The sequence below is a fragment of the Chelonoidis abingdonii genome, unplaced genomic scaffold (genome assembly GCF_003597395.2).
Source record: "Chelonoidis abingdonii isolate Lonesome George unplaced genomic scaffold, CheloAbing_2.0 scaffold1366, whole genome shotgun sequence".
In the NCBI taxonomy this organism is placed as follows: Eukaryota; Metazoa; Chordata; order Testudines; family Testudinidae; genus Chelonoidis; species Chelonoidis abingdonii.
In genome coordinates this window covers 1-25,863 of record NW_027425627.1, presented here as the reverse complement: position 1 = coordinate 25,863, position 25,863 = coordinate 1, and the positions used below count along the sequence as shown (strand labels likewise).

General features: G+C 51.1%; 1 protein-coding gene across 1 annotated transcript; it reads right to left on the bottom strand.

The window, feature by feature from the left end:
- Positions 1 to 13,465: 13,465 nt before the first annotated feature.
- On the bottom strand, positions 13,466 to 24,213 carry LOC116837802 (C-type lectin domain family 4 member G-like). The gene is made up of 9 exons (XM_032802517.2): positions 24,114 to 24,213; positions 21,016 to 21,141; positions 19,694 to 19,756; positions 17,463 to 17,525; positions 17,182 to 17,244; positions 16,118 to 16,207; positions 15,317 to 15,462; positions 15,096 to 15,202; positions 13,466 to 13,772 (listed from the first exon to the last, which is right to left on the bottom strand). The coding sequence occupies exons 1-9, from the start codon at positions 24,211 to 24,213 to the stop codon at positions 13,625 to 13,627; spliced, it is 906 nt and encodes a 301-aa protein (XP_032658408.1). The 3' UTR covers positions 13,466 to 13,624.
- Between the last annotated feature and the right edge of the window lie 1,650 nt (positions 24,214 to 25,863).

Genomic DNA, 25,863 nt, shown 5'->3' with positions numbered 1-25,863 from the left:
GTTAGGGCAAGGTTATATCCCATAATATTCTGGGCAACTCTGCCAAGACACTTTACTACACCCCCTCCTCCTGCCCCAGAGAGATGGGGCAGAACCGTGGGCCCCGCTTTCCCACCTCCAGGAGCAGCAGCAGCAGTGTCCCCTTTCTCCCACAGAGCTGGCAGTGGGGCCCTCCCCATATTTACCTCGGCAGCCTGGATGTCTTGGGGGGGGGGAGGGGCAAGCATGCTGGGCTCTTACCCTCCTGCCCCCACCCCACAAACCCCCTGCCAGGGAGGGCTGGCAGAGCGTCCCCCCACCGCAGGGCTCAGAGTTAATGCCCCAGTGGGAGGCACAGTGCAGCTCCCCGCTCTCTGAGTGACTGTCTCACAGCCTGGATGAAGGGTGGCTGCCACACGCACTGATGTCGATAACGTCTGGCGCAGGCCAGAGCACCCTCATCCCGGTGCAGGGCCCACCATGATCCCCTCCCTCCTGGGCAGGGCCCACCATAGTCCCCTTCCCCCGCAATCCTCTCTCCTCTGGGTAGGGCCCATTATCCACCCCTGATCCACCCCCGATCCTCTCCCACCCGGACAGGGCTTAACACGAGACCAAGCGCCTCCCCCTCCCTCCCTGGGCCCACCACAGGGCCAAGTTCTTCCCCCCCACCCCACCCGGGTAGGGTGGTCAAGCCCAAAGCTGCCAACTTAAGCCCCTCCCTGATCTCTCACACCAGGCAGGACCCAGCACAACCCCCCCCACTGACCCCTCAGTTCTGCTTAGGGTCCAGCATTGGGCTGAGGCCCCCTGCTCCTGCACAGGGGGTTCTGCTCACAGCCTATGCACAGTGAGATAGGGAAAGGGGAAAAAAATCTTCCTGGCAGGTTGCCACGTAAACCAGAAATCTATCAGTGACCCAAGTCCCTGCTGATGGCAACTGGTCGAGGGCACAGGGCATATCAGAGTTACATGGATCCCCTTGGACATACTAGTCCATCAAAGCATCTCATGTGAGGGCGCTAATGAAAGACTGTCTCACACTGGTCACCATAATCGTTGAGATGTCTGTATGCAAAATAGGAGAACAGGTATGTACAACACCTGGCAATTATCGTCTCTAGATCTGTGAGTTAAGGCAAGTCACCAAATGGTAATCCACCTACTCCAGGTATGGGGCAGGGGGGAGATACTTGTCTCACTTGGGTTTGTCATGTGTGAATGAAGGACTGGATGGTTCACAAGGTGCACCTATATACAGTCTGGGCTAAGCTATCTTGTAGGAGACAGGGGAATGGCTTGGTAGTGAAGCTTATGCTCTAGAAAGTGTGTTAGGATTTTGTTCTCTACATGTGACTGTGAGGCTGGCAAACCAGATGTCAGCTCTGCCAGGGCTTTAGGCCTCAGTCGAGCACTGACAAATTCATTGCTGACAACCAGTCCCACTTGCCTGTGTGTTAGCATGGTTAAGATGCGTACTGGATTATGACAATGGTTTTAGTGTTTAGAATTTATGAAATGTTTGTAAGTTGTTGCATGTATTAATCCTATTTCTGGCCCTGTGCCATGCTACAAGGTCATATTACATGTTTGCACTGTAACTGTAAAATGATTGTTCTGAATAACTCACCAACCAGGGAAAAAGCTTCACCTAATGTAAAATGCTGAATCCTTACAGAAGGTGTCACCCCCTGCCCATCAGGAAGGGCTATTGAATCCAAATGGACTATTGTGGGACACCACAAGACGAAGGCTTTGTTAATTACCCCATCACACCCATGGAGAGGCTCCCTGCAAAAGGGCCCAACCCATCAGCTTGAATTGTGGAAGAAGGAAGTAAAACTACATGATAAGAAACTTTTACATCTCTCTCTCTCTCCCTCTTTGCTGTTCGGAGTCTCACAGGGCTGGAGCTAGGAAACAGGAGCTGAGATCCCCTGGCTCAACCTGGGTTAGCCCGAAATGATATTCAGCGCTGACGGGTTACTACAACTCTGTCACCTTTTGGACCCACAGAGTGTAACTCATTTGCGTACGCATGCTGCCTGTTTTCACTCTCTTGTTTCATTTGCCTAGTTAATAAACTTTTTGTTTGTTTATTACAGGATTGGCTATAAGCGTTGTCTTTGGTGTGTGATCTAAGGTCCAGCTTCCTTGGCAAGATAGACTGGAATGCTCCCAGGGCTGTGACTCTGCAATAAGACTGTTATAGGGCTTCAGGAATTCACTCTTGTTACAGGGTAAGTGAAAGCTAATCATAAAACAAGATAGCGCCAGGTTGGGGTCCCTGCCCTGAGATTGGCACTCAGGGTTGTGGGCAGCTCCAGACAGCACGACAGTGACCATTTGTCTCCAATATTCATAGATTCATAGATTCATAGACTCTAGGACTGGAAGGGACCTTAAGAGGTCGTCGAGTCCAGTCCCCTGCCCTCATGGCAGGACCAAATACTGTCTACAACATCCCTGATAGACATTTATCTAACCTACTCTTAAATATCTCCAGAGATTGAGATTCCACAACCTCCCTAGGCAATTTATTCCAGTGGCCAACCACCCTGACAGTTAGGAACTTTTTCCTAATGTCCAACCTAAATCTCCCTTGCTGCCGTTTAAGCCCATTGCTTCTTGCTCTGTCATTAGAGGCTAAGGTGAACAAGTTTTCTCCCTCCTCTCTCCCTATTCTCACTCTCAATTATGGGAATCTCTGTTTGATGATAAACTCATTCCTGTTTTCAGCAGAACCTCAGACTGGTTAACCACACACCTCATTTGGAACCGGAAGTGCACAATCAGGAAGCAATAGAGACCATTCCTTTGCTAATGGTTGTGAGATTGCTTTAGCAGCTAGTTCCTTAAGTAGAACAAATTGCCTTGGGCCCTGGCATTTTGAATACATCTACCTTATTGAACTATTCCTTAACCTGATCATTCCCTAGTTTGGCTTGTGTTCCTTCCCCCTGCTTGTTAATATTAATTATGCTGAGTTTCTAGTCTCTGTTAACCATTAACCTGAAGCAAAATAGGCACTGAGTCAATTTGGGGGGAAGGGAGCTGTACCCCCTCACATTTTTCCAGGAACAGTGATTGTACGAAAGTTCCCAGCCGCTGGGGGACATGTGACAGGGACATGGTTCTCTGCAGTTCTGAAGAGAGGAAGGGTGACTGAGTACATGTGTTTCCTTTTCAGACAAGACGACAAAAGGGGGAGCCAAGCCAGGTGTCCCTGAATCTGGGATGTTTTGGGAAAGGGAAAGAAACCACAGAAAGCCGTTTGTACTGGCACGAAGAGCACCAGAAAGAGAGGTCATGGAATGGAACAGCCCCAAAGGAGCCCAGGACTTAAACCCTCCTGAGAGCTGGAGCGATTTGGAGAGCACAGCAGATCCTTGGATGACCTGGGCCCAGGACAGCACTCCTGTCCATCCTTCCCCTGTTTTCTTCTGACTTTACACCCTGGCCTGGCCAACCTAGGATTGTGCATGTCTGAGTATGAACGTGGGTTAGGGATTGGGGCTTTCTTTCTTCCCCTGCGTGATGTGGGAACAGCCCCAGCACTCTCTGCTGTTATTTTATTATTTTTATTAATAAAGTTTTAAAATTCAGACACTTGGTGTGCCTCATCATCCCCAAAAAGATCCTGTGGTCCCAGCCTGATCAACAGTGGGCCGAGGCAGATTGGTAATGAAAATATGTCACAGGAGAAGCTCAGAGCGGTGGCTTTAGACCGCATTTACCAGAAGTGTGAAGAGGCTGATCAAGTGGAGCTCAAGGAACAAGAGGGAGAAATAGCATCTGGAAGAGCAAGTAACACCCAGGCTGCAATAGTGGACGATCCCACCATCACTTCCTCCTAGTTAGCTGACTCCTTAATAACAGGCCCCGATCCTGAAGACCTCACACGCCACTGAAACCAAGGGCTGGGCGGTATGAGTGAGCTCTGCGGAATTGGGCCCGACATACAGAGCTGTGCGGTGCTCACCCGAGAAAGGGATTCTGTTCTCTGGAAGGGCATGGGGCAGGAACTGAGCAGGTTTCTACTCTGGCATGTGGCTTTTCAGACATTGCAGTCAGAGGGTGCTGGACAGAACCAGGCTCAGACTTCCCAACTTAGTTCAGCAGCATTTTCTCACATGTTTGTGTTTGGTGCTTAAGTAGCTAGATAGATAAAGAGATAGAGAGAGAGTCTTGTAACTGTATTGGTCCCGGGATGTGTGAAAGACAAGGCGGGTGACAACCGTAACCCTAACCCTGTTCTTGGACCAACTTCTCTTGGTGCAAGGGACAAGCTTCTGAGCTTCACTGAGCTGGTCTTCAGGTCTGGGGAAGGTAAACAGAGTGTCCAAGAGTTCAGTCTAATCACCATCCAGTCTGGCTGTCTGGCTGCAGGTGTTGGCTGGGGTGAGCACAGCTACAGGTATTGGGGGGAGCTGTTTTTCAGGGTTTGTCTCCTCCTCTCTCAGCCTGATTCATTCCTTTCTTTTCCTAACATGCTTCCTGCCCCCCGCCCCGCCAATTCCATGGGGCACTGAATCTCCCCCCCAAAAATTACAAGGAGTTGTGTGATTTAACTTTAATGAAAGGAAAAAAATTAGGTAGAGATATGGGGTGTATTGGAAGGAGATGGAAGGTGAGGGTGGCTAAGGAGAGAGAGAAGCTTTTGCACCCACCATGCACTCGGCACTATTGCTGCTGATGCACAAGTTGCTGGGCAATGGAGCCCGTTATACACATTAGAGTCCTACAGACGGGCTGGGATCCCACAGGAACTGCTGCCATAGTAACAGAATGGGTAAAACATACAGTGCTGCAGGTGGGATTGGGTGGGCAAAAAATACAGCCTGCGAGAATTTGTGGGAAAACACGAATTTTCTCATCAGTTTGCAATGAATAGAATGGTAGCAATGGAAAGCAAGATGGATTTATTAACTAAAGGTTCTTAAGTGATATTTTAGCAAAGGCTAGAAAGAGATTTGATGTCTGTTATAACAGGAATTAAAATATTTTTTACTTGGTTTCAGCAAGATTTGTTTTATTCTTTTAGTGCTAAAAATTGTATCTCGGCATGGCTACACTTGCAGATGTAGAGTGCTTTGAGTTAAACTAGAGTTCGGAGAGTGCAGTAGGGAAAGCGCCGCAGTCTGTCCACACTGACAGCTTCAAGCACACTGGTGTGGCCACATTTGCAGCCCTTGCAGCGGCATTGGGAGCAGTGCATTATGGGCAGCTATCCCAGAATGCAAGTGACTGCAATGTGCTTTTCACATGGGGGGTGGGGGGGGTGGAGTGTGACAGGGAGTGTGTTGTGTGTATGTGGGGGGAGAGAGAGTGGGTTTTGGGGGAGCTGAGAGCATGTCAGCATGCTATCTTGTAAGTTCAGACAACAGCAGATCCCCGTTCCCCCTCACTTCTCTCTCTCACACACAGCATTCCACAGTGATGGTTGCTTTGTCTCAGAGCAGATAAGCAGCTGGCTGTCAGAAACAGAGCTTTGAAAGGGCAGTTCCACATTCCTTCAGTGATTCAAAACAATGGCAAAAGTGGCCACTTGACTTAAGGGCATTATGGGACTTTTCCAGAGGCCAATCAGAGAGCAGTAATGCAATACCGAGGTCACACTGACACCCAGGTGTTGTAGCCAAGGCGCAGCAAACATTATTCCTGTCGCCGAGGTGGAGTACCAGGAATGCTCTAGCTGCGGAGTCAGAGTGCTCGACGTGCCTTGCCAGTGTGGATGGGTAGTGAGCTAGGACACCTGGGGCTACTTTAATGCGCTCTAAATCGCAAATGTAGCCAAATCCTGAACTTCATTTATATATATAAAAACGAGTGGGTTTTTTTGTTTGTATTTTTATTAGTATGGGGGGATCTGTGTGTCTTGTGGGATTTGTGGGATCTAAGGTTTTAACGGGTGGGAGTGGGATAAAAATGCAAGAAGCAATGTGGGAGCGGGTGGGCCTGCGTATTGCAGAGAGAGCGGGACTAGAGTGGGATTGAAAAAATAGTCCCATGCAGAGCTCTCATACACATCCCAGGTCATGCCGTCAGCAGCCTTGTCCCCAGTGCTTTTCCTAGGCCCAGACAAACATGTCCTGCCCAATGTGTTTCAGCTCCAGAGTCCTGCTGACCTGGCAGCACGACCCTGGGTTGTGCAATGGGAAGATGTCGTGTGCTTCCTGGGTACAAACAATTCTGCATTTACAGCAGATTTTGGGTTCTTTTCTTCTTCTTTTTTATTTTCATTCCTGGGAAGCGAAGGGAGGTGATGTGTGGGATGGGGCTGATGTCGAGGGGCTGGGGACACATCTACTTCTTTCCTTTCCCCAGCCCACCCCCGCCAGGAGCACTGCAGGTTGGCTGAGGTGCATAGGGCACTGTGCAGGGAACAACCCTCTGAGCCAATGAGTGGTCCCTGCCTATAGGAGGCTACAGCAGAGGGGAGCAGCACAGAGCTGGGGACAGCCTCCCTGGCTGGGGGTCTTCATGGTCCATAAGTCTTTTGCACGATGGGGAGAACTCTTGGGGGACAGTGCTGGGGAAGCTCAGAGCACTGGGAGAGGAGGCCAGGGCTGGGGTACAGGCAGCCATCAAGAGGGGATCACAGGTCGAGCAGAGGATGAGACAGGAACACAGAGACCTTATCCATGGAGCTGGATCCTGACGGTGGAAGCTAGTCAAAGGGGACAGAGGAGACGGGTCAGAGGCGGAGAGAGAAACATCCGGAGACAGAGAGATTAGATAGAACGGGGATGGCTAGCTGGAAATACACAAAATCATGTTCCAAATGTATTGTTTTTTACAAAGCTCATGATTTTTAAGCCAATCTCATGTTTTTTTTAAATATTTGGCCAGACTGCTCCAGGGTGGGGGTGGCTCAGAGAGGACTGGGAGATTGTCTCCTCCAGACACGAGTGAGCAGTGGGAAGCTGGGAAATAGAAGTGCAGCATTCCTCCCTGGGCCATGACTCCAAACTGAAAACCCATCCCTACTCTGAGTCCCCCAAACCATATAAACAACAGCTGATGTCTGCCCCTCTTTCTAGACGCAGAGATGTCCAAGGAGCTGGAGCAGATGCGGACTGAGCAATCTGTGCTCAGAGCCAACGGTAACAATTCAGCTTCCTCCCAGGCGTCCGTTTGTTGGTATTACTGTTGTTTCCCTTTTGGCCCAAGACAAAATCCGAGGCCTTGCTGGGTTTATTCCCATTAGGAGGAGCAAACGCTGCTCCCAGGCAGGTCTGGTCTCACTGTGATCTTGTTTAGTTACCCAGGGACCTGTTCCACTGAACAGGGCAGGAACTGACAGCAGCAGCCAGGTTCCTTGCTCAGAAATCCCCACAGCTTCCCCTTCAGTGAGCTCTGTGCCCGCGGATCTCTATCTCCGCTTCCTCTCAGGGTCCCACTCACAGCTCCTTCAGAAGTGAGGGCTGGTGGGGGTATGGATCAGGGCTCTGGCGGAGGAAAGCAGAGTGTGTGTGTGGGAGAACAGCAGTGGGAAGCTGAGATGGGGCTGGAGAATCCCAGCCCTGGATGGTCATGGCAACCTGGCATCCCCCCCACACCGGATCCAGCCTGAGCGAGCGGCATTTGTGATTCGTTCCCTGAGATGGAGGAACTGAGGCAGGAAACCCAGGGCCAAGCTCCACCCTTACGGACCCCAATGGGGATGCAGCCAAAACCCCTTTCTTTCTCCAAGAAGCTAGGTGTGATGCACTGTACCTCAAAGTAGCACACCGTAACCCCCATAGTCTTCAGTTGTATTTGGTTATGCTATTCCATACAAGGTATGCCTTATGAGGTACCATATGAAAGGTCATGATCTGCTGAAATTCATTGTTCTGTGAAATGATGTATATCGTTGTTGTGTACGAAGTTATTAGATTTTTGCTATATTGTTGTTATTGAAATATATTGTGAGTTTGTGAGTTGCCCAATGCTAGCTCGCCAGTGACAACAAAGGCGGTGACCCATACCCAAACAGGCATTCAGGGATCTTCGTGAGCTACTGGCCAGCAACAGGACTGCTGGAAAGACAAAGACGTCAAACTAAGGAGACTGGTCTCAGGCTGAGAAGGAAATTCAGCCTGTGTATTAAGAACTGTAACATGACTGTAACATCCAGTGGAGGGAGAAAAGCTGTTTGATTCAAATCTTGCTTAGTCTGATAAAGTTTACGATTCAGACTGCACTTTTGCTTTTACTTCTTTTGGTATCACCTTTGTCCTGTATGCCTACCACTTATAATCACTTAAAGTCTATCTTTCTGTAGCTGACAAACTTATTTGAATGTTTTGTCCTTACCAGTGAGTTTATCTAAAGTGGTTGAGGATTTGGCTCAGATTACATTAGCTGGTGCATGTCCACTGTCCTTTGGTGAAGTGATGAACTAATTACTGAAAGGTCTTGAGCTGTGTAAGATGGTACATTTCTAGGGTGCAAGAAGGGGGGCATGTGCTGGTGTTTCCCTCTGTATAGTTCATGAGTGGCTTGCACAGCATTCATATAACTTACCTGGGTGTATCTTGCTTGCTGATGGCTGAGTGAGATTTGCTGCTGTCACTAGTCAAGCATCGTGACAGACACCCCAGGCTGGCAAGTTAAGGAGACATAGCAGTCCCAGTTCCAGGTTGTACCCTGGGGACAATGCAAACACAGGAGATGGGGAGTGGCCCCCCATTTCCCCACTGCTTCAAGGCCACACTATGAGGAAGATGGCTTGCCATCCCCACGCTACTTTGAGCAGGGAAGAAGTGGGGATGTTTTCTTAAAAGCCATCAATATAAGTGGCACCAATATGGGCTGTCACTCCCTGAAGATTGCGCAGAACATCCTATGAGCTGCTTTCTCCTCTGACACATCTCAACCAGCAGCATCAACATTTAAAGTGTCCTTGGGCATCTGAAGTAGCCAGGCTGAGATGAGTGGGGCTGGTCGCCCCCCCAGAAGCTCCCAGCTCCCCCCACGGCAGACATCTCTGACCACCAGTGTCGTGAAGTGAGAGGGGAGCGCGAGATAGTGGCCACCTCCTGGAAGGGTCCCCTGGGCTCGTCTCTTCCTGCCTTAGCGTCAGGCCCAGGGGGTCCCAGGGCAGCGTTCCAGGCCCTGCAGCAGCAGCCCCCTGTTCTCAGACTGGGACATTAAGGAGAGGCAGACCCGGAACATACAATAAGAGCCCAGAGAACACCTCCTTAGAGGTCAGCTTGACCTAATTGCAGCTCTCAGGGGGACAAGTGGTGATGTAGCAAGGTCTAATTTTTCAGTGAACATCTGGTCCTACTTACCCTCCCTTACTGCCTGGTCCTAATCTTACCCATTAGGCTCCTCTCAGGTGTGGGGCTGGGGACCACCGGTGTAACTGAGCAGACCCCCAGTGTCAGCCTCGGAGGTGTCACTGCTGATGTGACACAGTTCGACAAGCCGATGACTTGGCAGTGCCTCAGTTTGGTGTGTGTGTGTGGGGGGGGCTCTCCATGGCCCACCTGGGCTCTAGACAAGTGTGAGGGGGACAGGCTCTTGCCTCTTTGGGGCAGGAAAGAACAGGATTCATGGAGGACGGGATGCCACCTCAGATCCCTGCACCTCATAATAATCTCTAGCTCTTCAGAACATGTTGCAAAGGCGGCCTCGTCTCACAAAGTCCCCAGCCCTTCACCAGAACATCTTGAGCTGCTGGCTCATGCTGGACCTTCACAGACGAGGAGGCCAAGGACTGTTGGAGGGAATTTGATGGCCATGATGACCAGGGTGAGGCTCACAGGTGGTCAGTTCATGAGCGGGGGAATCTGGAAAGGGGGGAAATGGCTCTGATAAGCCTGTCCTGGCCACACCCTGGCCTTTAACCCCAACACCCCAGCACTGAGCGGGATGCACTTTGGATCAAGCTTGACAATAATTAAAGGGGCAGGGATCAGTGTGTAGCATCTTTAGCTAAAAGAGCTTTTCTCCCTGCTGTGTCTCAGGCATTTGAGTTAAAAGGGCATCCTCAAAAATGAAAAGGATGAAGCTAAAGGGCCAAACTCTGCTCCCAGTTACACCAATGTAAACCTAGTGTAAAGGCAAAAGTGTGACTCAGGATTTACACTGGTGTAAATGGGAGTAGATACTGGATTACATAGGTTCAAAAACTTTGTTGGCAAATACTCATGTCTCCTGCCAGGCAATGAGGTTTCTCCTGTACAGGGTATGATGCTGTCAGTCCTGACAGATCCCTAGTCACCCCCAGGGCTTCCAGGGTTGGCATAGTAAGTGAGACTCCCATTTGTGATCTGTTTTTGAAAAGAGGAAAATCCAAACTGCTTTTTGAGCTTTCTTCCAGCATCATGGAGGAGCAAAAAGGGAAGGAACCCGACTGCCATCCCCAGAGAATGAGCAACACATGGAGCAGCAGGTTCCTCATCAGCCAGCAAAGGAGCTTGCTTGTCTCACCGCGGGGAGTGGACAGACCCCAGCTCATGTTCCTGGGTCCTCCTGGTCCCACTGAGGATCTTCAGCCGGGTTGGGCATGTCCTCTGGGTCCCCTTGCATCTCTCAGTCATGCAGGCATCTTCCTGTCTAAGGCCAAGGGTAACGGGCTGGGTGAGTGCCTCATGTGCTCTGCTGTTAGCTCCCACTGGGCTTCCTGCCCCATAAGGGGGTGTCTTATACACGCAGTGACTCAGGTGTTCCCATGGTGCAGCCTGCATGGGCAATGTCAGGGCACTGCCCCATCACCTGCCTCCTGCGCCGGGCAGTGGTGACCCTGAGTGAGTCACACTGTCAAAGAGGGAACAGCTCCGCTGGGTCCCATCTGGTCCATTGTCCCAGAGCAGGACTGTTCTCCCCAGGCTAGTTTTAAATAGAGCATAACCGGGTCGGTTGTCGGGATCAGAGATTGAACCCTGGACCTCTGGGATGAGCTGCTACCACCTGAACTAAAAGAGCCACTGCAGTAGCAGGCGCATAAACTTCTCTTTGGGATCCCACCGCTGCAGGGAGACAGGGTCTGACCTTATGGGTTAGGTAAATGTCCCTAGCCATGGAGCTCCCAGTCTGCTCCCAAGGGAAGTGATTCCCAGCTGGCACCATCACAGAGTATTTCCTGGTGTGCGTATAGGGGGGTGAACAGCGAGGTGGCAAAATTTAAAGACAATACAAAATTACCCAAGCTAGTTAAGGCCAAAGCTGACTGCAAAGAGATGCGAAAGGATCTCAGGAGATTAGGTAACGGGGCAACAAGATGGCAGATGAGATTCAGTGGTGACAACGGCAAAGTAATGCACATTGGCAAACATAATCCCAGCTACACACACAGACAGATGGGGTCTAAACTAGCTGTTACTACACAAGAAAAGGATCTTGGAGTCATCCTGGAGAGGTCTCTGAAAACATCCGCTCAATGTGCAGCGGCTGTCGAAAAAGCCAATAGAGTGTTAGGAAGCAGTAGGAAAGAGCTAGATAATGAAACACAAAATATCATAATGCCTCTATATAAAGCCATGGTATGGCCACACCTTCAATACGGCGTGCAGTTCTGGGTGCCCGGTCTCTAAACGGATATATTGGAATTGGAAAAGGTGCAGAGAAGGGCAATGAAAATGATTACGGAGCTGGAACAGCTTCCGTATGAGGACAGATTACAAAGACTTGGACAGTTCAGCTTAGAAAAGAGACACTTGTGGGGAGGGCTGTGACATCATGAGAAAGTGACTAGGGAAGTGTTATTTATCCCTTCACACACGGCAAGAACCAGGGGTTAGCCAAGGAAATTATTAGGCGGCAGGTTTAAAACTCATGAAGGGAATCGCAAAGGCCAAAAGCATAACAGGGTTCAAAAAGGAATGTGATAACTTCCTGGAGGATAGGTCCAGCAATGGTTACTAGCCAAGATGCTCAGGGATGCAGCCCCATGCTCTGGGTGTCCCTAAACCTCCACCTGCCAGAAGCATCAGACACTTACCATTGTCAAAGACAGAGACAGGACTCTGGGTTGGGGGGCCATTGGTCTAGCCCAGAGTGGCTGTTCGCCTGTTCCTCCTAATCTCCCCCTATATGAGGCCAATGGCAGGATGAAGGCCTAGATGCTACAAGCCCCTGGCTAGAGCCTCATATCCTGGAATCATGTCGGGATGGAGGGATTTAGACCATTACCCCTTCCCACCCCTGGGCAGGGCCCAGTGTGAGAGATAGGCACCATTTTTATTCCATTTCAGCCCAGTGGCTCCCAGCAGATCATGGGGTCGCCCCCAGCCTCTGGCTGCAGATGAGAAGTGTCTGTGTGTGTGTGCGTGTGTGTCTCTGTGTCTGTGTGTGTGTGGACACCTCAGCCCTCTGGTCAGTGCACACCCAGAATTACACAAAGAAACGAGTCAGTTTACACCAGCACACGTTCTGAGTCCAAGGCAGCTGTATTCCACATAAGCATCTCAAGGTGGGTCTAAAGCCTCCATTTGCCAGGCCGCCTGGCCCACAGCGGGAGGCGGCAGCATTCTCAGCCCCATTTCACAGCAGGGTCAGCAGGGAGCAGCGTCACCCGGAGCCGAGACCTGACTCCCAGCCCCCTGTTTTAACCACTTCCCCCCCGCTGCCTATTCCCCCATAGGGCAACAAAACCGGCACCGCTGGGTTCACACAGCAATGGGGGTTCAGAGCAGGTGGAAGCCACGGGGGACCGATGCAGCCAGTGGAGATTGCAGGGGCGAAGGTGCTTGCACTGCGAACAGCAAGTTTGTAAATGTGAAGCAGTGGTGAAGGCGGGAGCAAGGTGGCACAGGCAGAGCGTGGAGCATCTCTGGTGGGTGGCCTCCGTGGGAGAAATTCGCCCCTGCATGGAGAGGGGGCACACGGGCCCTATGGGCTGTGGGGTTGCTAGGTGTCTGGTTTTCGACTGGAGCGCCCATTCGGAAAGGGACCCTGGTGGGTCCAGTCAGCACAACTGACTAAGCTGCTAAAAGTCCAGTCGGCGGCACAGTGGAACAAAGGCAGGCTCCTGTAAGTGGCCGGCATAACCAGCTCCTAGGCACAGGGCACTTCACCCGCCCCTAGCATCAGCTGCACAGGAACCACGGCCAGTGGGAACTGCGGGGGTGGTGTCTGCCTGTGCAGGCAGTGGGCTGAGACCCCTGGCCTCTCTGCCTAGGGGCCGGACATGCTGCCACTTCTGGGAGCTGCCTAAGGTAAGCGCCATTCAGCTGAAGTCCGCATCCTAAAACCCCGCCCGCACCCAAACTCCCTCGCAGACCCTGCACCCCTTCCCGCACCCCAACCCTCTGTCCTAGCCCTGATCTGCCTCCTGCGCCCCAAATCCCTCATACCTGGCCCCATCCCAGAGCCAGTACCTCCAACTGAAGCCTGCACCCACTCCCACATCCCAAACCCCTCGGCCACAGCCTGGAGCTCGCACTCCAAGTCAGAGCCCTCACCCCCTCCCGCACCGCAACCCCCACCCCCAGCCCCAGACAGTGAAAGTGAGTGAAGATGGGGGAGAGCGAGCAATGGAGGTGAGGGGGGAGGATTCTGTGAGCGGAGCCCCCTGGCTGGGGCAGGACAAGGGTGTTCAGTTTTGTGTAATTAGCCCTAATGGACTGGTGTGGGGCTGGAACGGTTCACAGGCCTCGTGGGCCGGGTACTTTTCAGCCAGTGCTCAGAGCAAAGGCAGGACTCCGGCCATTTAGACAGAACCAGCTTTTTCGCAGATCCACCTGTAGTGCAAGTTGCAGGGCTCATCATTCCACTGGCCGCCCTCGTGCAGGTGGGCACAGTCCTCATTTCTGACATGAAAACTGTACATGTTATTGGGCTCCCCTGGGGCCCAAAACCTGAAAGGGAAGAAAGAGAAGAGCCCTCAAGCCACTGGGCTACTGGTTCGGGCTGAGATGATCCCTTCTATGTACTGCCTGGTAACTGGGTCTCCCCTCAGCGTAACCTAGAGCAGCCTCAGGGTTGGTCTAACTTACACTCAGGCCCCTGCAGCATTGTGGACAGCCAAAAATAGCCAAAGCACAGCCGTGCTCCAGCCCCACCCCTGCGTATGGGGCTTTTCTGCTCTTCTCCAGGCCCTTGAGCTCCAGGTAAATGTGTGTGTGTGGGAGATTACATTCCCTTTATGGCCCCTTGATGGGGCCAGAGCTGCATAGAGGGGCATCAGGAAAAGGAGTGAACATGGCTTCCAAGGAAGGCAGGCTGCCCTCTCCCTGAATGGGGATTTGTGGCATTTTCACCACAAAAACCCAAGGGTTTATTAACCCCCCTCTCCCAAAACAGACAGATTTTTTTTTTTATTTTGAATGATCCAAATGAACGAAGGGCTGGGGACAGTGTCACCTGCTAGCATAGAGGGACTCGTTACTGGGCCACTAGAGGATAACAACCTACTATCAGTTAATGGAGCTGCTCCTTTGGCCCCATAATGGCTAGTTTGGAGATAGTACCTTTCTTCAGGGGAGAGAAAAGCACTTTACAAAGCATCATTTGGCCATTTTGCAGATGGGGAAACTGAGGCACAGAGTAGGACAGTGACTTGCCCAAATCCACCCAGAAGGCCAGCAGGACAGTTGGGAATGGAAGCCAGCCCTACTGAGTCCCAGAGCAGGGCTCTAACCGCTGGGCCACGATGTTATTTTTACAGGCCCTTAGTTCACACTCATGCAGTGGAGAATGTCACATTATCAGTGGTAGAAGCTGCCACCTACACAGACTATGGCAGCACAAACTTCTCTTTGCCATGGTGTCTCAGACCTGTCCTGCCTTGGAGAGACTCCTCTGTAGGCTGAGAGGGGTGCTCCATCTCCTTGGCCCATTCAGTCCTCGGCCCTTCAGCTGTGATGGCCGACAAGACCCCAGTGCGATCTGTGGATGCTTTTCCCACTGGGAACTGGGCTGAGACCCATCAAGCTCATTTCATACAGAGAGCACCCAGCAGCAGCGCCATGTAATCACTACAGACTTGGGTCAGATTCGAACCAGTGACCTGCAGGGGACCGATAAAGGCTCGAGTCGTCAGGACATGAAATCAAACCCGAGTGGTGCTGTCCCAGGCCTCAGCCTTGCAGCTGCTGAGGTGGAAAGCACCTGCAGGAGCAGGGGCAGCTGGGAAAGGTTGGGGGCAGGAACGGGAGAGCAGAGGATCGCCCCACGCTTACGTAAATGCCAGAGGAGTGTTGTCCACCCAGTGCCAGATGCCTTCAGTCGCTTGGTCTCTGAAGCCGATCCAGTGACGTACAGAATCAGCTTTAGTGGCCAAGTAATTCTAGAGAGGATGACACAGAGGATTGGGTGGTTAGAACTGGAGCACAAGCTAGGCCTCATGGCAGCCCTCTGTGTGGGTGCATTTTACCCAATGCGGGGGGTTGGTGGGTTGTACCTGCTCCATTTGACCATTGATCACCACCAGATCAGCAGCATGGCTCAAACAGGAGCTTCTGGCCGCCTGCCAACGCTGGGCAGATGTGGAGAAAAGGTAGCACCTCCCTCCGTACTGCTCCCAGCCACGCTGGCACCGGAAAGTGCCTGCCGGAGAGAACACAGCAGAGCCTGCGCATGACTAGGAAGGTATGGGCGGGAGGGCCTTCCCACCCTGGATAAACCCAGCGAATGCCTTCAGTGGCTGCCAGGTACTGCGGGAGCTTCCTTCAAGCAGGCCCTGCCCCCTGGAAAGCAGTTCAGCAAGTGCTCAGCTGTAAGGTCACTGGGAGAATATTATTCACCCAGTAAATGTGGAGGAAATTCTGAGTCACTTCCTGAAGGAACAAATCACTGTTTACTCTGAGCTTGCCAGCAGGGTTTTAGACACTTAGCTAACGAGAAGAGAGAGATGGATGGGTAGATACAATAGAGACTCTCTCCCCCTAAATAGGCAGCTGGAAACATTAAACGGGTTCTTACATACAGCGCTGAGGTAAGAGCGCCCCCTAGGATCGCGCTGGGGGATTGCGCTCAGCATTGATTGTCAGGGAAGAGCGCCCCCTACAGACTCCCCTCCCTATGGCTTCGATGAATATGAAGGCCCCCAATGTTCGCAAAGGGCTTAATATTACTCAGTGTTATTATCTGTATTGCCATAGCCCCCCAAATCTGGCCCCATTGTGGCAGGCGCTGTACAGATGCAGAACAGAAAATGGTCCTCCTGCTGTGAAGAGCGAGCCGAGGCTGGCATGTATCTCACCGTTCCCTTTCTGCGCAGCATCCATGATCTTGAAGGTCTCGGCCCTGATGTCATCTCTGTCATGTTTCGCTTTGACCAGATCCCTGAACACTGGAAATACAACACGCCATCGGGTATGGGAATGGGGTCCCATCCCTTTCAATAGTTTGGGAGCCTCGAGTGGCGCTCACTATGTTCCGTGTGTCCAAAGCCGCCAGAAGTTAGCCAGGGCGCAGGTGTGCGCAGCTTGGCCTGGCGTGTCTGTGTACAGACCGAAAACACCCGGCTTTGGGGCCTGGCTGTGACACTGAAACAGGGCCCCTTTCTCAGCAGCAAGAGGCACCAAGCTTGTTACAGTCGGTCCGATACAGTCATTAGGGACTGGAGACCTGGCTGAACACTCCAGCAGGACCCCAACCTTTCACCAGGGTCAAATTTATTCATCTCAACTCTGCCCCCTCTCTCCCCCTAAACCCCAGCAGAAGCCCTGCTCCTCCCCACTGCCCTACCCCCCAGTTCCCTACCCCGGGCTCCCCAACACCCCAAGCTTATTACACCGAGGACTCCTCTTTCTGCCCAGCCCTTGAATCTACCTGCCTCCCCTCGGCCCCTAATGGGTCCCTGTCCCCCATCTCCTTCCAGCTTTTCCTGAAATGATTCTGGGGGAGCAAGAAACAGCCTCTCTGTAGCAGCCCAGCCCAGACTGTTCCTGAAGGTTAGACTGGGAACAGACTGGGGCGAGAATCCCCAGCACTAAAGGGTTAACCGGCTTCCCCCCCATTCAGAATGGGGACCCTGGTGCACACAGAGTCCTGAGCGCAGGCTCAGTCGGGGTTAGCTGTGTCCCTGCTGGGGTCCGCAAGGGTGGGGCTTGGCCCTGGGTTTCCTGCCTTGGTGCCTCCATCTCAGGGAACGAATCACAAATGTCACTCACTCAGCCTGGATCCGGTGTGTGGGGGGATCCCAGGTTGCCATGGCCACCCAGGGCTGGGATTCTCCAGCCCCATCTCCTCTTCCTGCTGCTGTTCCCCCCCACACCCTTTTCTGCTGCCTGAGCCCTGCTCCCCATCCCCACCTGCCCTCACCTTCCACTCTCAGCATGGCCTGGTCCGACTGCAGCCTCTCCAGGTCCTTGGCCGGCTCCTTCCCTGAGACACAAACAGAGCCATCACACTCCAGGGGAGTCTCGGGGACCGGGGCTGAGCAGGAATGGGGAGGGGTGGAGATTGGTCAGGAAATGGAGTAGGGAGGGGCTTGTGAGGAGGAGGAGAAGGAGGGAGGAAGGCCAAAGGGGTGAGATGAGAGAGGTGCAGGGAAGTCATAGAGGGGATGTCGGGCTGTGGATCATGAGGATTCGGGTACATACCAGTGCTGTGCATGGCAGATTGATTGAAATGAAGCATCCCCAGTTGCTTCGCCATCTCAGAGCCTGGAAGAGACAGAGCCCAGTGAGCTGGGGACCATCTGTCTTCCCCAAACTTGTCTCATGGGGAAGGGCCATGTTCCACAGCAGATCGAGTCTACGAGGGCCACACAGGGCTGGTTTTCTTCCCTGGAGGAGCCTGCAGGTGGGTGGATTTGCTTTAACCCCCCATGCCCTGATGGTCATTAAGACTCCAGATGGGAATGAATTTCCCCAGTCCAGGCAGTGAGGCAAGGTTAGAACTCAGGGCCCCCTGACTCCCTGCCCTGTGCTCATTCCCCCAGACCCACGGCTGTCAGCCAGCCCTGCCTAGGGGAGAGCCAGCTAGTGGGATTAGTGAGGGTTCCCCCAGACTAGTGAGTAATGGGGCACCTCATCAAGAACATCCTTTGCAAACAGAACACCCTGAAAAGTTGAGAGACAAAGCTGAGACTCTACATAGCTGCAGTGCTCAGTATCCGGGCCTCTGGGACTGAAATGTGGCCCCGCATCATCAAAATTGGCAAGAAATTGGACACGATTCAGATGAAGCATCTTCAAATGATCGAAAGCATCAAATGCCCGGGATGCAAGTTGAATGAAGGGATCTGCTTCCTAACGAATCAGGTCCTGCTCTACTAGATGGTCGCCCAATCCTCTCTCAGGCACCATGGGCATCTGCTCCGAAGTCCCTGAGAGACTCTCTTTGATTCAAGGAAAGCTTGATGGGACCTAAAACACGACAGCCGGACGGTGTCAGAGACTCATCTCTCACCGGCATCCGACCTCGTAAAGTACAGGTTTGGCTCAGAGCAGAATATCATGGAGGCCCAGAATGCCTTCAGTTACCTCTATGCTGTCCAAGCAACAGCAAGAGAACTGACCAGCCCTCTAGCCTAGGGAAATTTGCACTAGTGTCTCCATACCCTGGTGCAAATCTCTAGTGTGGACACATGGCACGGGGCTTGCACAGTGCCATTCCCTTTTGTAATTCACCAGCGTGAGACCCACTGGAGAGAGTCCTGCTTTGCATCAATGAAGCACGTCTACATGAATGGGTTTGCATCACCTTTTAACCATCGAGACAAAGTCTCCAGCGACAGGGCGGATTTTCCATCACTTGGAGCCTTTAACAGATTGGGCCTCTCTCCCGTAAAGCACCGCTATAGTCAACCACCCAATATGGAATCACTGGGTGGCCTCCTCTGGCCTGGGTTCTGCAGGAGGTCAGAACAGATGCTCCGAACAGTCTCTTCTGGATATAACATTCATGGGTTTGTGAGCTATCAGGTGTACATTTCCCTGCTGCAGACAGGCTCTTAGCTAAATAAAGCTTGATTCAAATGCTATTCAAGATCATGAGAGTCTTTCCCTCAGGCTCAACAGGCTCAGATCATTAATCAGGGAACTGGAGTGCAACCAAAACAATGAGATGCTTGTTACATCCTGTTCTCTTGTGCTCCCCCATCTGTTTGCCTGCCTTCACCTCTTGTCCCTTGTCTAACATGTAGGTTGGAAGCTCTTTGGGGCACAGACTGTAGATTTGTTATGTATTTGTGCAGCTCCCAGCACAATGGGGGTCTGTGAGTGGGGCTCCGAGCTGCTACCATAATTCACCTAATAGTGTTATGCTGGAGGGTGCTGTTGACTGCGCTCATGTGGGATCCACAGACAATGACAGACCTCGTTAAAGCCAATGGGTGCCAAGTGCGGGAGGAGCAATCAAGCCCCTGAAGGCCATGAAATAGATGCAGACAGTGGAGGCGACTGCCCAAAGCAACAGGCTGCATGGCAGGTCAGAGCTGAGGTGGGGTGGCCTGAGGGCATCACTGGTTGCAACCCCAGGTGCTAGGAAACCAGCTGCCAGCTGCATGGGTTGAAGGCCGAGGGAGTTGCGAGTGGGACCTTGGGAAGAAGTGGAGACAGAGCTCCCCGGGCACAGAGCTCATTGGGGGGGTAGTTGTGGGGATTTCTGAGCAAGGAACGTGGCTGCTGCTGTTAGTTCCTGCCCTGCTCAGTGGAACAGGACCCCGGGTAACTAAACAAAGTCACAGCGAGAACACACCTGCCTGGGAGCAGCGTTTGCTCCTCCTAATGGGCATAAACCCAGCAAGGCCTCAGATTTTGTCTTGGGCCAAAAGGGTAACAACAGTAATACCAACAAACGGATGCCTGGGAGGAAGCTGAATTGTTACTGTTGACTCTGAGCACAGATTGCTCAGTCCGCATCTGCTCCAGCTCCTTGGACATCTCTGCGTCTAGAAAGAGGGGCAGATGTCAGCTGTTGTTTATATGGTTTGGGGGACTCAGAGTAGGGATGGGTTTTCAGTTTGGAGTCATGGCCCATGCTGCATTTCTATTTCTCAGCTTCCCACTGCTCACTCGTGTCCGGAGGAGACAATCTCTCAGTCCTCTCTGAGCCACCCCAGCCCTGGTGCAGTCTGCCCAACCCTAAATGTTAAAAAACAACATGATAGTGGGTTAAAAGTCATGAGCTTTGTAAAAAATAAATAAATTTTGCATCCTTTTCTTTGCCTTCTGGTTCCTGAACTGTCACGTCACTTTCTCAGGCTTTTCTCTGCAAGTAGAAACTGTCTCAGATTTTTACATGACTCCAGGACTCACATGACTCCACATAACTTCCACCACCTAGAATTTTCAACACTGAAGTGGCGTGTAATCTCCCACCTGGGGTCATCAGCAAGATTTGAATATCTGACCCCTGCAGCAAAGACCTCTAACCACTTGAGCTAAAGGAATAACTCTGTTAGCAGGCAGCAGTAGTTGGGCTGTCATCCATTGTGGAGCAGCTGCCAAAGAGGGTCCCAACACGCACTGTGCTAAGTTGTCGAACACGGGGATACATTCAACATCACACCCCAATGTGTTCCTGCTCAGATTGCGGGTCCTGGGAAGGGGTCCTGCCAGAGGCATTGTGTTTTTCCTGGATCTGCTGGATCTCCTTTCTGACCCAGGCCCCTGCCCTCACTCCACCCCTTTCACAAAGGTCCCACCCTGCCTCTTCCTGCCCCCACTCCTCCCCCTCCTCCCCGTGCCTCCTTCAGACCACTGAAGAGCTCATCGTGGCAGGCAGGAGAAGCTGGGAGGGAGGGGAAGGAGCTGATTGGCGGGGCTGCTGGTGGGTGCTGAGCACCCACTATTTTTTTTTTTCCATGGGTGCTCCAGCCCCAGAGCGCCCACGGAGTCAGCACCTATCGGCCCCATTGCTGTGAGCTGGAGGTCGGGTGGCCTGATGTAAGGAGCCTTGTCTTACATTCAGCAGTACTAGGGCACAGGAAAGTGCATTATGGGGGATTATACCCCAACCCTTGCAGCACCCCACGCTGCCCATTGACAGAGACACGGCTCAGGCTGGCAGGGACATGTGGGGTAATATCTTGGCCTCACTGAAACCAATGAGAGTTTGACCACTGACAGTGGAGCCAGGATTTCACCCTGGGCTTTTCCACTGGGCCTGACCTCTGTCATGGTCCTAAACCCTATCCGGGATACTTACACTTTGCAATCGCCACGGCGAGGAGCACGGTCCACAGCACGAACGACACGGCATGCAGGACATAAAGGGTTAATATGGATTTTGGCGCCCCCTTCGGGCTTCTAGGAAACCGCAGCCAGGCACTCCCTGGATGGGAGCAGCAGAGACGGGGTGGTTAGAGCACAAATCCCTGCCCCAGGGGGAAGGCACTAGGGAAATCAGCAGTCACTGTTATTAGCCTTCAGTAACGCATACGGATGGACGGACATCTGGGATCAGACATCTCTGGGCACCGCAGGGCAATTCACACCCAGAGGGCGAGAGGGACATCACGTAGGAACTGGAACATGATTTTGTGTATTTCCATCCAGCCATCCCCATTCTATCTAATCTCTCAGTCTCCAGGATATCTAGAGTCCATCCACCGGCTCAGGCTTCCATCACTCCTGTTACCCTAGCAGTGAGAGAACCCCATTTCCTTAGAGTCTCCTGTGTTTTCCCAAGGTTCCTTTGGGGAACCAGGCCAGGCAGTGCATGGTTCCATGGCTCAGGTCTCTGCGTATATCTTCCCCCGCCCCACCCCATCCCCTGCTTGACCTGTGATCCCCTCTTGACGGCTGCCTGTACCCCAGCCCTGGCCTCCTCTCCCAGTGCTCTGAGCTTCCCCAGCATTGTCCCCCAGGAATCCTCCCCATTGTGCCAAAGACTCATGCGCCATGAAGACCCCCAGTCAGAGAGGCTGCCCCCAGCTCTGTGCTGCTCCCCTCTGCTGTAGCCTCCTATAGGCAGGGACCAGTCGTTGGCTCAGAAGGTTGTTCCCACACAGTGCCCTGTACACCCAACCACCCCCGAGCCTCAGCCCACTGTGCTCCTGTCAGCGGGGGGGGCTGGGGAGGGGAAGGAAGCAACTGTGTCCCCAACCCCCACATCAGCCCCATCCCACACATCATCCCCCTTCACTTCCCAGGTTGGGGTTAGACAAAGGAATAACAACCCTGTCCCATAAAAAACAAAAAATGTTACAGAAACAGTGGTAGGAACAGTACTAGAGAAACTGGTAAATAATCACAATGCCCAGGAGGTGTCAACAGATAGCTAAGGGTTAATGCTCTTCACCTGGAAAGGAGTTTAACAAACAACACCTGACCAGAGGACCATCAGGAAACAAATACTTTCCAACTCTCAAGGCGAGGAAGCCTTTGTTTGTGGGTTTGGGTGTTTGGCTTGTTCTTTTCTGGGTCCTGGAACAGGAGTAGAAGGTGCAACCAGGTTTCTGCAATCCCTGCTACAGTCTGCTTATCTATCAGAATAAGTGAGTAAGTAAGAAAGCGGTTTAGAACTTTTTTGTTTTCTTTATGTGCAAATGTTTGATAGTATTTGCTGGAATATTTTAAATTTGTTTTTTTCTGGATAAGGCGTTTATCATTTTTTATAAGCTTAAAAGACCCTGTATAGTTATCTTGGATTACCAGAGACAATTTTTTGTTTTTCCTGCTTTTTATTAAAGTTTTCCTCTTTTTTAGAACTCTAAATTGATCTTTTGGCTTTCTTCGTATAAGATCCAAGGGAAGGGAAATCTGCACTCACCATGGATATATGGCGAGAAAAGGAATTACGGGAGGCAATGCCTCTGTATCTCTCTTCCGGAAAGATGAAAAGAGAGGAATCCCTTTGTTTAGATTCACGGAGTAAGTATGAGCCCCGAGCAGGTACAGAATCTGGAGTGAGAAGAGGTATGGGAGGGAGGTTTATTCCCTTTTTTGTGGATCAAGAATCTGATCTTTGGGGTCCCCAGGAGAAGGTTTTGGAGAGACCAGAGCTTATCAGGGCTTACCCTAAGTCCTGATTGTGTTGGCCCTACAGAATCTAGCTGGTAATTAAGCGTTCTAGAGGATTCATGCTGGGTACCCATATTTTGCGACGCTAAGACGTTAGATTTGGGAATAAAACCAATGACACCCAGGCTTGAAGTAATCGGAAATACAGAATTCAAAAGCACTCAGGGGAGATTTGGGTTTATTCTCTGAGCTTAGCCATGTGTATAGCACAGGAGCACTTTGAAGTCTCCCTCCCAAAGGGGGAAAGATAAATGATTCTTAGGTTTTCTAGCATGGATTGAAGGGTAATAGTGAAGGAAATTAAGGACTCTCTCTGACGTACCTAACTACGTCTGTTGTTAGAATTGGGTGAAATGATTTTTTTCCCTTCCCTGCCCTGTTCGCTCTTGTAATGTCTATATAGTAATGTTGGAAAATGATAATGATAACAATCGCTCTCCAAGACAACTGAGTGGGTAGCAAACTCAGAGAACTGGAAGAAATAATTCTTTCCCCAGGGAGAAACTTGATGACTACATTGCTTTGAAATGGGTGGAACAGGTTATAACTGTAGTGCTTCAGGTTGGTCGACTAGGAAAATGATGAGTTAGGTCAGACGTCAAGGGAAGTATGAATTTGCGCGACGTCGAACGTCGCGCTGGGCTGTACTGTTGCCACTCATTGTAGCGGAGCTCACTAACTTGAGCAGCCACGGCAGTGAACCGAGGTCGCTAGTTGAGGTCGACAAGTTTTTTGCGCCTGTTTGTGTTAGGCTTTTGGATAACCTCTCCCCCCACCTGGAGTGATGACGCATTCTGGCAGGAGCGGGACACCACTCTATGACTCAAAATAGAAAGAGTTGGATAGAGATAAAGTATAGGACTGAGCCCAAAGAAGGCATTGAGCTGAACAGGCGAGAAGAGAGCACTTGCATTGGTGGAGTGAGAGACCACGGTGAAGATGGTACAAAATTCACTATGTGCAATTAGCAATGTGATTTTTTTAAAGAATTTGCCAAGCCTTATCAAGGGATTATCTACATTCTTTTCATATGGATTTTTGATGGTCATAATGAGGCTGAGTGCTGATTGAAGCTTCTTCCTGCACTCAAGCATGCGTAGGCTTTCTCCTGTGTTTTGCTTTACGATGTAAGACTCTTAGTCTAATTAAGGTGCCACGGATCTCTGCTGCTTCTACAGATCCAGCACTAACACGGCTACCCTTCTGTATGATGTGAAGATGAGGCCTGAAACGATTTAATGCAAGATTTCTTCACACTCAGAGCATCATTAAGTTTCTCACCCATGGGTTTCCGGTAGTGTGCTGATAAGGTGTTGAGCTCGATTGAGCTTTCACACTCAGTGCACGTAAGAGGCGGTCTCTCCTGTTGTGGTGCTCTCATGTAGTGATTAAAGTGTGAGCTCCAATTGAAGCTTTTTCCTGCACTCGCGCATGTGTAGGGACGTCTTCCTGTTGTGGGATTCTATGATGTTGGTGATAATGTTTGAGCGCCATTGAAACTTTCCCACACTCGTGCATGTTGCGGGCTTCTTCTCCTGTGTGGATATCTACGATTTGTGGTTCAGGGGTAAAGCTGTCCCGACTAAAGATCTTCCCACGGCTGAGTCGATATGGGCGCTCTCCATATGCATTCAGTGATGTGAGTGAGGGCTGACTAGTCGATGAGGCTATCCCCCTCTCAGAGCATTCATAGTTTCTGCAAACCTATGTGGATTCTCTGATGTCTGAAAAGGGGCGGCTGCTATCTATCTTTTCCCACACTTCATGGCATGTTGTCGTGTCTCTTGCAACGTTGATGGTCCACTGCTGGTGGATTCTCGTGCAGCTTAAGGTCGTCAAAACACAATTTTGAGGACTCCATAATCAGTCATGGTTAGGGTAATATATATGTTGGTCTGCCTGCCTTGGCAGATAGACTAGATGATCATTATTGGTCCTTCGTGACCTATGTTGTCTATGATTCTGGTCACTGTTACAAGGTCTGAGAGGCTACTGAAGTTCCCTCTGCCTCTCGCTGAGGTCTCACAGGCTTTGGGTTTTTTCTGAGTGCACAGACTCCCAGAAAAATTTCTCTTTGGATCTTCCTTGATAAGTGCTATGGTGGGTTCGCCCTGTGAGATCTTCCTGATGTGATTTCTTTCTCCTTTATTTCTCTGATCGCCATCCCATCACCTGAAGTGGAGACAGAGAAATCGCAGACATATCACTACCCTTGCACTGAGAAAGTATGTAAGAAACTCTCAGCTATATGATAACGATCTATAAATCCAAAATATTTGTGGGAGAGATCAACTATCGGATGAAGCTGATTTCCCAAACCTCCCCGAGGAGAGAGAGAAGGGGATCATTTTGGTTTTTGCATCTTATGAGAACACATCAGGGGAAAGTAGATGGGGGGAGCACTGTGCCAGTTGTCAAGTACCAATAGGAAGAGGAATCAATTGAGTCACATCTGCCATAATGTTCACATCCTGCAGGGAACATCTGAAACTTGAGAGTCACATGGTTTTGTAGTGCAATCTCAATGTTGTCCTGGATCCACCACAGTTGTTGAGTTGGGTTTTAACTAAGTCTGCTGTCATGCACCTCTTGGAAGCACTTCTTTCTCTATACTCTGACGGTCTGGGACCCAAGCTTTCCCTCGTTCCAGCTTGAGATCACATCAGGGTTTGGAATAGCTGAACCCTATGGCAGGCAAAGGAAAATGAGCGAGGTCAGGTGGAGATTTTGTGGTACTTGTCCATAAAGAAAGTCATGGTTTTAACCCCAGGCTCAGTTTTTAGAGCAGTACATCCCAAGGCGCTTCCTTGCTCAAGGGCAGCAATGTTATTATGGTTAGAAATCTCTATTGATTACTAGTTGCCTACTACCCACTAACATGGGCCCATTGTTGCTATGGCAATACAAACAGCGGATAGTAGATGCCCAGGCCTGAAGAAATTAAATCTAATACACAGACAGGATAGAATGGGGGAAGGGAAAGAAACCACTATTAGAATAAATAGTCAGGGCATTCTCTCTCTTTTTTTTT

Bases quoted from the DNA above. Each gene is read 5' to 3' on its own strand.
- LOC116837802 (XM_032802517.2), bottom strand. From the start codon at position 24,213: ATGAGAGCACCACAACAGGAGAGACCGCCTCTTACGTGCACTGAGTGT. The intron at 16,208-17,181 runs GTGAGGGCAGGT...TTGTATTTCCAG, and splicing joins GGCCATGCTGAGAGTGGAAG to TGTTCAGGGATCTGGTCAAA. The intron at 15,203-15,316 runs GTACAACCCACC...CATCCTCTCTAG, and splicing joins TCAATGGTCAAATGGAGCAG to AATTACTTGGCCACTAAAGC.